General features: G+C 34.6%; 1 protein-coding gene across 1 annotated transcript in view; it reads right to left on the bottom strand.

Moving 5' to 3' along the window:
* Positions 1-8738: 8738 nt before the first annotated feature.
* Positions 8739-16432, bottom strand: part of CSMD1 (CUB and Sushi multiple domains 1) — a 1045142-nt gene continuing 1037448 nt past the window's right edge. Inside the window, exons 69-70 of the mRNA XM_009333261.1 lie at positions 12754-12886; positions 8739-8898 (exon numbers count right to left, since the gene is read on the bottom strand). Coding sequence (XP_009331536.1) covers positions 8739-8898; positions 12754-12886 — 293 coding nt within the window. The remainder of the gene's footprint in view (positions 8899-12753; positions 12887-16432) is intronic.

Below are 16432 nucleotides of genomic sequence, written 5' to 3'. Positions count from 1 at the left end.
GGACAGCAGGGATCCAACATCTTATGTTACCTCAAGTGCACCTGGGAAAGAAGTGAATACCCTTCAGGTAAGTGGATGGAGCTCTACATCAGGTTGCCATACTACTGCTATGCTGTTGCCTATGAATAATTCAGCCAGATCTGATGTCTGTGAATTACCCACACTGGTATGCTCACATATGGATTACTGCTGTAGAAGTATATCTACATGGGGTACACCCTGAAGTCTGTAACCACTGTGTCCCAGTAAAGTGCTGTGTCCTGTGGAAGCCCTGAGATAAATAATAGAAGACTCTTCCTCCATGCACACCTCTTCTGATTCACATTTCCTTGCTTCCTTCCCTGAACCTATTTTCCCTACCTAATGACGTAGATCAACACCCAGTTTCCTCCAGAATGCCAGATGGAGCACACATTCTTTTTCATCAGCCCGCTAAAACACGTCTAGATTGAGCTTAGGGGACAATGACAGGGACCCTTCCCAACAGACTATTAGATATGTCTAGCTTTTTGGGGAGGGTGGGAAATTTAACTGTATGGATACAAGATGCAAGTTATATTGTACCGCTTTTCCTTCAGGATAGATTCCTGAACTGTTTAACTTAATTATGTGGATATTATAGGGACAGTCAAGATGCATAGAGGGAAAGTGCTACTAAAGGACTTCAGTAGAACTGGGCTAAGTCCAAGATTGTCTCCCCACTGCCCCAACAGCCTCTACTCAGATACCACAGATATAGAGACACATACTTACTACATCTCTCTTCAACACTCCCTTAGAGTGCCTCAGCTGGCCATGTTTGGGTTTTGGACTTATCTAGAGCAATATTAGAATGAACAGCTTCTCACCTAGCTTATACCTAAGCTTGGCTAGCTTTCTAAAATGAGTGCATGATCTTCTGCTAAATATTTCAAAAACTTCAGTCTGTTGGACACGTTCTGCCCATGCTTATTATACACTGAAAGGAAAGAGTTCCTCATGGAACGTGCAGCATCTATTCTATTTTAATCACGGTTGCCAAATAAGATGGTTATTAGCCTTTATAACAGGATAATACTAGAGCTCCTTTTGATGAGCATTCTTGACGAACAATTCAGCATTTACAGCCTCTCAGGTCTGTAAGACTGTATTTATACTAGAAAATATAGCGGTGACAGAAAATGTTCCTAAGCACGAGAGTTTGTTAGTTTATGCTGTAAAACAGCAAGAATGGTCTCCAGTATGCTTTGGCCTAGGTCAACTAGTACTCTCCAAAATATTTAACGGGTATAAGCCAGTTATCCTTTCCAGTTGTTAATGTTAATATGATTACCTTGTTTTGGAATCTAAAAGAGATTCATAGTGTAGATGTGGGCTGATCTGTGATAACTGCCCTCAATGCCAGGGTGTTTAATTTGCTGGTATTGACATAACTCAATAGAGTGAGGTGGAAGATGCATTATTTAGATTCTTGGAATGAGGCTTCTAAAATCCAGATTAAGTACCTTATATTTTATAGATCCCAGCTTGAGTTTATTTTTCTCTTGCTTTTTATTTATTTATTTATTTATTTTTATTCAGAGAGATGAAACATGAAAGAACCACTAGATCTGTAATGTAAAACTAATGTCTATCTTACATGAAATCATCCAGGGTTAAGTTGATGGAATGAAGAGATAACAAACACATAATTTCTTCTGGTAAATTAATTCACAGGTTTATTTTCTCCACTCATAAATGCGTGTGCTTAATTTTCCCTTTTAATTTGTCTGGCTACAATTTCAAGTCCGCTGTCACGCCTTTTTTCCTTAAATAAAAAGGCAGTTTAATAATCCCATGAATGTAGTGTAGTATACTGTTGATCTTCTTTTTGATTAAACAGATTTATATTTCTTGCTGAAGGTATTTCTTCTAGACTTTAAATCATATTTGTCTGTTGTTGTACACCCTCTGAAATTTTTTCTGACATCTTATTTCCAAAGTGAACTGCAGAAATATATACAGAATCTAATACAGCTTCATATGCAGTGAGACTAAAAATCACTTCTCTATTCCTGTTCAGTACTCCTGTTTTATATCCAGTGATTCAATACCTCATATTTTGACACAGCATCACAGTTAACATGCTTGTAAATCCTTTTCAGAGATAATACTCTTTAGGATCTAATATCCATTTTATAAAGATGGCCTCAATGTCCTTATTTCTTATTTTCAACTATTCTTGAGGTTACGTTAAAAACACTTTGTTTAAATAGACTTAACTTACCAACCAGACCAAATTGTTCCACATGACTTTTTTCATTACCATTTATCAGCCTGCAATCGCTTGTATTATCGACATTTTTTTCAACAAGTGTTATCCTTATTTACATGTCACTGTTGAGAAGCATCAGGCCTAACAGCAGACCCATGGACTTTTTCCAGCATTGCCTTTTTCAGTGATAATTCCCTATTGTCTGCTTGAGAGCTATTTCTTAATCAACTTCTTGTGTAATTACTGATGTTCTCTATTTCTATTTGTTAATTATTGTGTGCTACTAAATCAGTTGTCTCTTTTTTAATTTAATACATAAGTAGTTATGTTATCAAGCAGGCTTTCAAGAATTAAATGAGATTGGGGTGACAAGAACCGTTCTCTCTAAAATCTGTTGACAAGATTATAACTCTACCCTGTCATTTTATTTCTATCAAAAGGATCTCAATCTCAATTTCCTTTTTTTTCCTTCAAGTTTTAATATTAGGATAAATGGTCATTTGTTTGGGGTTTCTTTAATTTATTTTTAGCACAATAATAACACTTATCCAGCCTTTTGGCAGTTCCTTTATTTTCCAAGACAGACTCAAAATTGTTTCGTGGTCAAGGACTACTCAGATAATTTCTTCAGAACTACCAGGTACAAGTTCTATGTTGTTTCTGATTTTTTTAAATGTTCATGTCTATCAGTTGTTGCTTAGATCCTTCCTATTTACAAATAGTCTGGCTAGTACTATGTAATCTCTAAGTGAAGTAAATATCTGGCATTACCTCTTTCCAATTACAAATCCAATGTGAAAAATTCTAATAAGTATCAAATACTGACGTTATTCTTGTTTGCTAACTCTATCTCCATTCACTGCACTTAGTAAGTATTTCCTTACTCAAATTTCTTTCATTCCTCACATTCTTTAAAAAATTCCCTTAACATCCCAAGAACCAGCAGCTATGGACCTTTTTTTCCGATATCTTTAGTTTCCTTTAACAAATTTCTGTCTATAATCTTATTTTTATGGTTACCTATGTACATCTTTTCAGCTGGTACTTATATTTTTCCAATCTTGAATTACTTAGAATGTACTTCTAATATTATTTACAATATCTTTTCATTTTTAAGCCAGTCTGGTGTCTGAGCTGTTGATTTAAGGGGTCCTTAAGAGTTTTTACACTTTAGAAAATACTGAATTATCCTTAAAGAGATTTGATTCAGGCTTTTTTTCTTTTTTTCTTTTTTTTTTTTCATTTCTGTCTAATCTTTTCCCTTGAGCAAATTTTAGTGTTCTTTCACAGCATGGGTAAACTGAAAGTTTTGGTACACCAATATACAAAGAAGTCTTTGGTTTCTATTTGGCATTTGTTTCCTGAGTTAAAAATTTAGATCCTCAAAACCTCCTCCAGCTGCTCTTTGATCTTCAAACGAATTAAAGTACCAGTCTTTCTTCCTGTCAAGACCACCAGCCACATAAGTTTCTTCTTTGTGGCAAGTTACCTGCACCATGGTTAAAAGGTTTCTCAAACTAGGAATGCTCCCTACATATTTTGTCTGCAAGGCATGACCCAAAAGGAATTCTTGGAAATTTTTACTAGGTCAAATAGCGCACTGCAAGGAGAAAGAGGTAATTATAATTTCCCAGCACCTGCTTTCAAAGCTGAGTGCTTGTAGCAATCTTCTTTATGATTTACAGCCTGGTGTTTCTCCTTAGGCTAAAGAATCTATCTGAACTCTGATCTTCCATGTCTATTTTGATCACTCTAACCAGTACACTGTTGGGTGTAAGAGGGAAAAGGAGCACTAACTATCCATTTTGTTTTGGGGCTTCCTGGCAAAAAAAAAAAGAACTGATATGACTAATCTGCCCAACTTTGAGTGATTTCTGTTATGAATCCTAGTGGAAAGATTTATGTTCTTCAGGCCAAAAGTGAGACGCTTAAGCATTCCTCGTGCCTTAGTATTTCTTACTGATTAGTATAGCTGGCTCCACTCAGCTTTCTAGCCTCTGTGAATCTTGCATGCAAATTCTTACCTCTCTCATCATTTCTTCACGGACTGTAGGCACACAACTTGATGTTGAAGCTTCTGCCAAGCAACAAACACACCTGAAAGTTAAACACTGCAAAACTGAGCCCAAGTTTCCCTGTGGATCAGGCTCCAAGCATATTCACATTTCTATATATTTACTACATATGTTTGTAATTTAAAATAATTATAATTTTATATAAACAAGTATAACTGTTTAGGAGGATCTTCTACTTCCTTATATCATACACACTCAAGTCCTGATAACTAATCACTAGGCATATGTCAGCCATCGTTTGATATTTTTCCATCTGCCATAGTGAGGTCCAGACTACAATCCTGTGCTCTTTGGTGGAAAGCATTTTGTTTTAGAGGACTGTCATCAACAAGGTTTTGAAACTGTAATACTGCTTTACTGTTGACTCTATAAAAAATAAAGGCCTCAGATGGATCCCTAAAGTCTGACTCATTCTTTCTTAAGCTGTCAACAAGTAAATCAAATGCAGAAATCTTTTACATGAATACAGAGTAAAATAATTTTTTTAAAAAATGTTTAGAATTTCAGGTCTTGATCCTGAAAACACTAATGTATGTGGCTATCTTTATGTATGCAAGCATTTTCATTTCAGTAGAAGATGTACATCTAAGTGACTGCAGAACTAGCTCTCAGATGGAGTTGGAAATACCTCTGGCTCCATGTGATCCATCACTTCCACAGGTAGGATGCAGGCTTGTGGAAGAATAAACAGGTCATTTTTTATAAAAGAACCAAATGATCTGGGAGCCTAAGTCCCATTTTACAATCTGACTGATAAGTGTAAGATAACAGGAGATCTCATCTCACTAGACAGCACCTGAAATTTTTTGCCAAGTTACATAATGCTTGGGAACTTACAATTACAAGATTAAGATTCTACTGAACAATCTAATGGAATGAAAAAATCAATATCTGAGATTTAAAAGCATAAAAGTAAGTAGAAGGAAAATAGTTGATAAGAATAGGTCACACAAAAGTTGAAAATCTAAAATTAAATATTTAATTAGAACTCTGATTTTGCTTTCAAGGTAGGTGGCATTGCACAGGCTATATTACAATCTTTTATAGTATTTATTTTTTTGCCAAAGAGAATACTGTTTATTTTTAACAGGCCACTTTAAATTAATACATGTGTAATAGGATCAGAACTGAAAATCAGCTAAAGATGGTAAATTTTACATTATTGGGAAAATTACAATTTTTTGTATTGTAAAAACATTTATTTTTAACAATTTACCTACATTAATCAAAAAAGTACAGCATATTTAATAATTTTACAAATTCTTCATAAAAAATATATCTCTGTACAAAAAGTTCTTTTGCACCTACTTCATGTCACAGCAGCATGTAGTGAAATGGCAGAATGAAATACTGGGAATGAAAATTAGATTGACTTGATCATAATACCAGCGTTATTCCCCATCCCACCCCCCTCACCCTCCCACCTTTTTTTTTTTTTTAATAACAGCTTTTTTTTGTTTACAAAATATTTTACACAAGAAAAAAAAATTATTGCAGCTAGCCTGGAGAAAGGCAAGATGTGTGATACAAGCAGCAGTTTTTAACAGCTTTGAAGCACATAACCTGTTTTTTTTAAAAAAAAAATATATAGCATGTATTATTATCCCATCATAATGATCTGGTCAACACTGGGGGAAAAGTCTTCTGCATGTACCTCAGAAAGCAGATTTCCTGGCTGCCATTACTCGGCCACTGCACAACATTTTAAGAGTCTTATTCTGATGAAGCACCATATGTAAGTGCATGCATACACAGCCCCCTGTAAAATAACTTCAGGAGAAAGATCCAACCTGAACAGAAGACTTAAACATAGAGGAAAAGGAGAAGCATTTGAAGGATGTGGATAGAACTGATAAAACTATGAGAGCTCTCCTTTACTTGGGTTCCAGTCTGAAGCTCCTGTTTAATCAACACTCCAGACAAACATCTTAGGATAATTTGTCAGTGTGCTCCAATTTTGAGTGTCCCTAATCAAAGAACACTAACTCGGGATAAACACTCCTTACATAACATCCCCAAAATGAACCACTAGATAAAGGATTCACAGGACCTGGGCTCTCTAATACAAAAGATCAAATAATTTAACTATTCTGTTTACTGGGACCTTTCTTCCAACACATTCCTCAGTGGTCATAGTAAGACAGGTCACTGAAGAATACACTGTAAGGTCTGGAGTAGAAAACATCAATAATAGCTACTTAGCTAGAATTTTGTGGTTGTTTTCAATACTCCAACTTTTTCTGCCATTGCCACTACAGAAAGACTTCCAAAGCAGTAATGTTGATTTTGAACACCTGTCAAAAACTTTAATCACACAACAGCTTCCCTCCCTGGCCCACTGTTCCTACGGAAGCTCTTCATTTGCAGAGTGACTTCCTCTACAGGGGGGAGGATCAGGACAACAACTTTGATCTGATGACTTTGTTATTTCCTAGGAAATGTGCAGGGATCTGAGATGTGACAGATAAATGAAACTTACTGTGCAAAAACCTCAGGAACAAACAAAAGAGAAAGCCAAAAACTACTAATAAAATGAACAAGGAACTGACTGGAAAGGATTATTTATTAAATTTTCTTCAGAGTTTCTTGCTCATATGAAGAATATAACAGCTGGAGGCCCTACAATACGGTATTATATTGCTGGTATTTTTCATCTAACAGATGTAGAGTTGTTAAGCTGACCAAGGATTACCTTTGAAATTTTCTTTGCGTTCTGCAACATTAGCTGAAAAACCTGTTATTGGGCTTACACTACCTTTTTGTTTTGTGTATAACAGCCAGACCTACACACATATGGAGTTCAGAAATATTTTCCTACAGTTTTTGATAGCAACTGGATATTAGGACAGTTTGAAATTCAGAAAACTAAATCAAAATGACAACAACAAAAACAACCCTGAATTTTAAAGAAAATCAAAGCAACTTTCCTGGTTTCTGAGCTTAACGTGTATGACTAAAATCAGATTTTACTTCATTATTTCCTGTAATTCCCTAATTTTAAAACTCAATTTAATAAATCTGCCCAATGGCATCTTTTGTTTGTTTGTTTGTTTTCATTCAATAAAACCTCTAATTCTAAGCAAATGTTAATGATTTACTCAACCATTCATATTTACATATGTCAAACTTTCTCTGTCAAACTGTGTAAGTACAAAAGCAGTAAGCAGTGTGTTTAAAAAATCTGAAACGAAACAGAAAGCAAAGATAGTTGAATATTTCTCTTTGTTCAAAATAGAAACTGAATGACAGCTTGTTATAGACAATTTGCACTGGGTTTACATATGCTACTGTAATGTGTTTTAGTTCCATGTAACATCAGAAAATGATGTCATATTACAGGAAAAAATGGAAAAAAATGCAAAAGGGAAGACTGTATTATGAGCACAAGCTCACAGGCTTTATGAGCTATCTAAAATAAATTACTATTCACATTTGTACATGGCAAGCAGCAATAGCTGCTAACCCCCCTGCTGTTAAATAGTATGATACTGACAATGGTGATTGATGACTGATTTCAGAAGAAAACAATACTGGCAATGAAAATTTTTTAGAAATGGGCTCTTGTTCTGGCTGAAAGCCTCCAGTGATTTGTAATCATGTTTACAAAGAAATTTAGTCAAAAATTGACAAAAGAAATTTTGTCCTCTATCGCACAAGATTTTAACTGGTGCTAAGCATGGGGCTCATAATTTAATATTCCAAGTAAATTTATTGTGGAATGTTTTGCTTGGCAAAGAGTGAGTGAATGTCTATATACAATGGACAGTGTGTAGAAACCCTGTATATTTTTACCAGTATCTTAGTCAGTCATCCATAACACTCTAGTGCAAAAAAATTGTGCATTAACATTTTGCAATATAACGGCTGATTGGAAAATTGGCAAACTGCCCTATGTATGACATACACTATAAGTTTCTTTAATTTTAGCAAGATTTCAATGGTAAAGCATTCGCAGGTGTATGCAACCTCAAAGAAGGTTGTCTTCTCCTTCAAGAGAGCTTTATTTCTTCAGAATATTCCTGGGGATAATCTGTGCTGCTATCATTTGTCACAGTACTCAAAGGATTTATCCAAGTGCCCAGAAGAATGCATTGAAAGGCATCCAGCCACATACAAATATGAAAGTCTGAGGCATTAAATATGACAAATTGGCATGACTCGGCAGTCTTCCTTAAAGTGTGCCTTGATTTGAAGCAGATGCAGCCAGGCATTTTGATCCAGCTTTAAGATGAAAAAATATTCTTTGTCTGATCCCCAGAAGACTGACACATTTTTACCAGAAAATTTAGCTGCATGTAGGCTGACAGAAGATGTTAAAGATTACAGCAGCAAAGCCAAGAGAAGAAGGGAAACTGGTATATGGCACCAAAGGAATTACTGCTTGTCCATCAGAGGTATGGCTATGAATCAGTCAAATTGGGCACTGAAGGCTATACCACTGTACAAACTGTGTTCAGAGTCGTATCAAACCTCACAGCCTTTGCCTCTGTGGGTTTTAAGTTTGTGTCATACATGGGATTTTCAAATGAAGCCTGTCCATTACTGTTTTCATGTCCAGCATACCCATTGTACTGTACTTTTGGTCTTGTTCTGGGAAAAAAAGACAGGAAATTATTATTAGTAAACCTTAAAAATAAACATTCTACAATTATCTCAGGTTTTATCTATAATATTTCCATCCTGCCTACACAAGTTGCACGACTCTATCTAAAAGTGATAAAAGGAGACCCAGAAAGGACGTTGCGGTGACTTAAAAAGTAAGAGAAATCTGTCTGGAAGTTATTTTTCGTAGCATGAAGAGAAGAAAACAAATTCCTAATGGTCAAACTGATGCTACAAAGCAGAGAGACAATGTAGGCAAAATATAGGTATGCATTTTCCATTATAAAAAATGTCAAAAGAATGACAACTTCATAGCTTGTTGTTAGTGCCAAAATTGGCAGCCAAAAGTAAAGCAACGTACAACAAAAGTACAAACAAAAGTAAAGTTGGAACTGATAACCTTTATAATATTTTCTGTCAGTAGTAAAAATTGTGATATTTTGTGATGACATTTTCAGTTTTAGATTGCTAGTCTGACCATAAAAGAATCCTTACACAGAGTGGAAACACTTATTCCAGCTTTACTAAATTAACACCTTACCTATTTCCAAATACATATCCTTGTCTTTCTAAAGTATTGATATTAATGTCAAAACTACAGTAGCATCTTTAACAGGTGAATTTAATTTGACCACCATCAAGCATATTCTAATTGACTTTCCTGGATATTTGGGATTTTACCCACACTAATTTTTACAGTATACCTAGGAAGGCAACTGGACCATCTGTGCAAATGTTCTGATGAAGAACAACAGAAATTGCCAATTTAAAAGACTTGAATGAAGTAGATGACTAGGTGTACATAGAAAGATGAGAGTGAGTGGCTCCTCATTCATCCTCTTGATAGCATCTTGGGTTTTAGATGAGATAAACACCCACAGACTTTATTGAATTAGGCGTTTTCGAGCAGAGGTAGAGGGAATGGTTTAGTAATTTGCTGCTATCAGCTATTTATTACCATTCCAGAGCAAGAAGTTAACGCTGCACCATTGAAGTGCTGTAACAGGTCTCCTGGGTACTACTAAATCTACGTCACTGCAAAGTCAGCCAGCATAGCTTCAGTCAGGCAACTCTTGCACTGACATAACAAGTGTCCAGAATATGTTGCACTGCTAGTGGTAGTAACCTTCAGATAAGGGTCAGTAATTTCAGTTATTACAGATAGATCTGCCATAGCATGCCTGCTTACCTCCATAAATACTTCCAGCAATAAACGCTATTAGATACCTTGACAGAGATTTTATAAGTCCAAACATATGTGATCAGATTGATCAAATCCTAACTAATATTCACATAAATTTTGACATTTGAATATCAGAGGATACAAAGAATTATCTTTCAGTAACCACTCTTTTATTTTGGACAGTGTTTTACTACCATAAAAAAACATATCAAAACTTCAAGGATGTTCACATTTTTATGCAAAGTTCTGTTAGAATATATTAAGCCAATAATTAAATGAAAAATAAAACAGAATTGTGCAGACTTTCTGATATATCCAGTAAAATGATATCCTATTATATTATATTTTACTACTTTAACCTTAAATCTCTTAGCATCTAAAAGTATCTAAACAAATATATAAAGGAGGCTCAGTATATAATTTTATACATGTAACTGAAATAAGGCAAGAAAGTCAATGAAGGAGTGCAAAATGTAGATGCTTGGTGCTTAATAAATGTAGAACAATTTAGAAAAGAATCTCATGATAAAACTTCAGAAAAGGGTTCCTGAAAATCAAACTCTTTTTTAGAAAATTATTCTGTTTTGGACAGCAGATAGGGAAAACTATCACTGGAAAGATGTCAGTAATGGAAATTGACAACTTACAAATAAATCTGTAGCTCATAAATAAGTCTTTTTCTGCATATTTTCATTTTAGAAGTAACAACACATGCTTAGAAATCTTAACTAGGAGCTTTCCTAAGTGTAAGCATTTAAATATATTTTAATTCTGTTCAGAAAGACAGATGCTGTCTTCATTCCTGAAGCAATCCCTGTCTGTCAGATAAAGGTACAGAAACTGTGTAAAAAAGGTTTAACAACCCTTGTTCTAATTAGATTATATTAATCTGACATAGGCACAGCAGAAACATCCATAAAATCGTCCCCTAAGAAGACCTTCAAATTCTCTGATATAGAGAGCTTCTAGGGGCATAACTTCTATTGCATCATTGTGAAAATTTCATGTTGTTATTCTGGTCATTAAGGTAATTTCAAGAAAGTCCCTTCAAAAGTCACAGATTCTGTTCTCTTTCCTTTGGAACATCCTTTGTTTTGAAGAGAATAAAGGTGACCTAAAGTTACTTTATATCAATAATCAACTTTTTAATTTTCTGATGACAATGTGACACTGATAACCCCTCTAAAAACTGTGTTTTAATGGAAGAAATTGTTTGAAAAGATAAAAAAGGAAGAATATTCTTTGAAAGATTAAGTTATAAGTAACATCTCCTTTTTCAAGTATCTAATGCATTTAAATTAGATTAAGGCACGCAGAACTGCAATGCTGTATCAGCACTACCATAAACGTTGGGGTTACAGCTGCTTGTCTGAAGACTAAGTTTTATCTCCCTTAAATACATATATATTTCTACTAAATGGAAAACAGAATCTCCACTGTTTAGGTAGGACATAACAAGCTTCATAGAATAAACCACATAATGTACCCCTATGTCACAATACAGTTTTATTAATTTTTTCTTAGAGTTTGTCTCCTCTTTCTAAGAGTAAAGTGACAGCAATGTTCCCTTTATGTTCCATCTCTTCACCCAGTCTGAATGTCTGTGCTTTCATGCTGCTGTTTTGGTTCCCCCATTGCAGAACAGGAGCTATCTGAGAATGCAGATCTGTAGGCATCAGAAAGGCATCTTACAATAACATGTTCTGAGGCAGAGTTCACAGCTCTTCCTGAGCAGTTTTTTCAACAAAATGTTATATTACATTTCAGAACATGTATCATTTTAACTGGAGTTCACAAGTTCAAGCCCCATTGCAATTTCTTTTGCCTAAATCATCTAATGCTGAGGTAGGTAGACAGTCCAGTCCATCACAGGGCAATGGTGGACTTTAATTTGTCTATATGATTTCTTATAATCATGAAAAACTCTTGGTATGATGATTATAGAACAAAAGTTTTAAGAGCATGTTATTAAAAATCAGGATTACTGTTAAGCACCATTTTGCAAACTGCAAATAACACAAGGATGTCGGAGAGTATTGTAGCTCAATATACAAAAGAAGAATTGTTCCAGAAAGCTCTAGCCAAATAGCACTCAGAATGAACAAATATTCAATAAATACATAGATATTAGCTTTTAATCAAATTTCAGACAAAATGGTTGGATTTATTCTATTATCTAAAGACACATAAAAGTTTCGTATGAGCTGAAGTGATGCCAATTCTAGTAGTAGCCACTAGCTTATTCAGCATGTACTGTAAGTAGTCTCATTATGGGTTGTTCCCTCATGGGATATATGGATTTTTCAGCTTGTATAATTAATATTCATAAGCATTTTGAAAGAAGCAGCATACATTCAATTTAATAAAGCATTAAAATGAAAGAATAAAACATGTGACCTGAGATTTCAATCTGATTCAGCCTAATGAACCAAGAAGGTTGATAGATCTTTGCTCCTTAACACAGTGACTCATTTTTCTAATTGTTCACCATTAAGAACTGCACTGCACTGAACCCCTTCATGGGAATACTTAGAAATATTTGTCTTTCTAGAGAAAAGATATTCTTGAAAGCTTTAGTACTGTGTTGTCTAGTTACACTTACCTATCAAAATTAAAACAAAAAGCTTATTAAGTTACTGAATAAATAATGTTTACAATACCTGTGTTTGTAGAGGTAAAATGCAAACCCTGATAATATTAGAGCAAAGAATGGTACCAGGATGGCAGCTGCAACAGAACTGCTGTTTGTACCGTAATAGTGATTTGAAAGGTCTGTGTCTGCACTTAAAGGACCTGAAAAGAAATAAAAAAGAGCAGAAATAAAAATCCCAGGTTTTCTATCTCACAGTTCTCTTTTTATTCAAGAATGAAAGAAAATGGTGTCTTGATAAAATAATTCTGTTTAAAAACATGAAATAAATAGCATGCAGTATCATAGTATAAATCTTGTTAATACCACTTAATAATGTATCAATAACTATCAAAATGATTTGAAAACAGTATTCAACAAGTAAAATAATTATGAACTACACCTCTCATGAGTCACTAATTTAATGAAGTTAAGCCATTTACCTTCTACAAGAAAAAATGATAATACTGCAAAAAGTATTCTATGCTTGCAGCCTTAATATTCAGCTGCGAAACAACAAGCAATGCGAGACCACATCAGAAATGGAAAAAGTAAGACAGAATTGAGGTAACTGCAACAATCCACAATGGTTCTGCTCGGCTCAATAGCACTCCCAAGTCTGTGCACCTGTGTGCATGTCCTGGCCGCTTTACAACCCCTTTTTAGGGGTGAGACATGAGTGTGTTTTAGAGCCTTTGTCAGCTGCGTTTGCACTGGGATAAAACTGAGGTGCAGAGAATGCAAAGGCGGTCACCTGTGGCATCTCCTCACTGAGTTCCTGTTGTGGACAAGCAGATAACCCAGACTGTAAGGCATTTTGCAGAACCCATTTTTCCATCAGTATAGAGACATTGTTAAATTGCTTACATAGGTGGCCAACTTGACAATTCAAATTGTGAAGGATGAAAAATAATGTTATAGTGAAAAATATAGAAAATTTTTATAGGAAAAAAAAAAATGACAGCAAATTCCATGTTACCAGTTTGAACTCACAGCTCTTCAGAGAGCAATATATAGATCCTACCCACGGAAAAGAGACCAGGACAGAGGGAAAGTACAGCAAGGATGGGGCTGGGACAGATATCTGGGCTTGCTATTCTGGGATATTTTTGCTGATGCTAGTAGAGAAGAATAGGAGACACTGGTGTTTACCACTCAAAAATGCTCCAACTCACCAGTACACACTGTCTCAAATACCACAACTCCCTCATTGATGGCAACAGCATCAATCAGTCTTTTTAGGACCCTGGCACAGACCAGTTATATAGCAGAGAAACAGCCATTGAGCTGCTTTCAGCAGTCTACTAAAATATCTAAATAACTTGCAAAACTGAGACAGGAGCAAACAGTTATCCTATGATGTCTTGCAGTTCAAGCTCAATGTGAAAAAGGAACGAGGTAGATTTTTGTTCTGTTAGATATTTTTAAAACTTAAACATTTCAATTGCTAATATTATAATACATTTTGTGCAATTCATTTTACAAAACGTATTAAATTCTAGGAAGTAATTAAGTTCCCTTTAAAATGAAGACAGCCCCCCTAAGAATTTCAGAATTGCCATATTTGATCTCTAAACATGACAAAATACTGTACTTCAACATTTTTCACTGCCTTAATCTTCTGTCACATTTCAGACTCCTGTATATTTCTCTGCAGAACTGGTGAAGGCTAAACCTTTCAAATTAATAAACCTACTACTGTGGTAGTTGTGATCATGTTACCAGCTTTATCACACTACTGTGGGGTAACTCAATCAACATTGAACTGTTTTAGAGTAGAACCAGTGTATTACGAAAATCTTTGGTGTTTAGTAATCCAATATTTGTCCCAACACTCAAGGTGTGGAAGGCGTGTTGGCATAATTTTGTGTATTTGTATTGCGTTGCACATATACTGGACATTCTCCAACCAATCTAAATTAAAGACAGAATCAAGTATGCCACAGTTAAGAAAAGTTTAAGAAATGTTAATTTAAGTGCTTCTTTTGAATTTTTTATCTGTTAGAAGTGATCAAAGTTTTAAAAACTGCATGCAGTTATCACTGTTTTTATCCTTTACTATCACAATCTCCAGCTGTTTTTCCAATTATTTGGAGTAATTAATAAAAAATATGGTAATGATTAAATTCATTGTAGTCAGCAAAAACCTGGAATTAATATTCTAACTCTTATTTAATATTCTAACCAAGTACCAAAACAAACAGAAATATGTATGATCAACAAACTCTTAATGTATATCTCAAAGCTTTTATCATGGCACATATGATAGATACATTTTCATGTATAAGTAGCAGAAAAATTATAAAATATCTAATCAGAATTCAGCTAAAAGAAAACAAAACTTTGAAATTCATAATAAGCAATTCTTGGTATGAAATTTTGATATGGAATTTTTTAAAAATTTAAATACAGTTTTTTTTGTGTAACAACATTTAAAACTAGGAACAAACTTACATTTAGGTAATTTATTTCTGGTAACTGACCTACATTTAATACTTACTACTCAAAACTCTTATTGGAGGCAATTGAATATTCTGTATCTCTACAGTTTTTAAAGTACCACATTTAGTGTAAAGAAGCTTGAAATTTTTAATTTATGTTTACAACCTTTAATTGGCATTGGAGAAGGTTTGGACTGTGCCTTGGCTGTGTTTTTCATTATGGAAGAGAAACTTTGCTGCAATTCTGGATAATTTTAATTTTATTCATGTATGAGACTTAATATAACTTCAACACTCTCTGGTCTACTTACTACGATCATTTTCAGAGCTGTTTGTGATTAAACATATCCTGATGTGAACTTTGTCTTTATTCTGACAGTGTTATCATGATGAGAAATGGGAAAGCCTATTGTACTGCTTTAATTTAGGTGTTGATTGCTACCACAGCTAAAACCAGGAAAGTGGAAATAATCAGTATGCTAATAGACAAAAAAAAAAAAAAAAAAAAAAAAAAAGAAAGAAAGCAAAAGATAGTTTGGTTTTCTTTTCATTAAAAAAGCCATACTTTGTCACTGGGGAACATGTTATTTAATAGAGGGATATTCAGTAAGATTATAAATGTTTTTTAAACTTTTCACACAATAACAGGGGTTTCTTTAGCCTCCTAAAAACAGCACCAGTCAGGTGAAGTTCAAATTCTGATAATACACAGTGAAATCATTATTGCGCAAGGTGTGTACTTCTACCCTTTAGATGGTTACTGAGTTTTCTCCTTTATACATTCTAGAAAATAATACATTTTGTAAGAAAATATTCATTAAGAGCATTTCTTTATCATTGTTTGGGGCTTTCAAATGCCCCTGTAACTCCTAGGCCAGGGTTTCAACTGTCTGTCATCAGTACAGCATGGTTCAGTTTTACTAAGACAACTGCGGTTGAAGTGGGAGTAATTGTGACAGAGAAAGTGATGCAAGATAAGAAAAGTAGAATTACAGGTAGAAGAGTAATTTCTGAGACAAGGATGATTAGCAGGTCAAGGATTTAAGAGGAAAAATGCTGACACGGAAAGCAAGTCAGCAGCTTCCAAAAAGCAACAGAGGCTGGACCTTCTCCACCTCACGTAACTGCTGGATAGCAAAGACTCTTTGGGTACCTCATTGGGTGTGAGGAGTATGTTAATATGTAGTCTCATAGCTCTTTAGTCCTAGCTGTCTGTGCATTAGCTAACACACAACTGTTTTGTACTCTGAAGCTGTGAGTATCCTGTTT

The sequence above is a fragment of the Pygoscelis adeliae genome, unplaced genomic scaffold, assembly GCF_000699105.1.
Source record: "Pygoscelis adeliae isolate BGI_AS28 unplaced genomic scaffold, ASM69910v1 Scaffold57, whole genome shotgun sequence".
Taxonomy (NCBI): Eukaryota; Metazoa; Chordata; class Aves; order Sphenisciformes; family Spheniscidae; genus Pygoscelis; species Pygoscelis adeliae.
The sequence above is the reverse complement of the archived record's forward strand: the minus strand, read 5'-3'. Positions and strand labels throughout refer to the sequence as shown.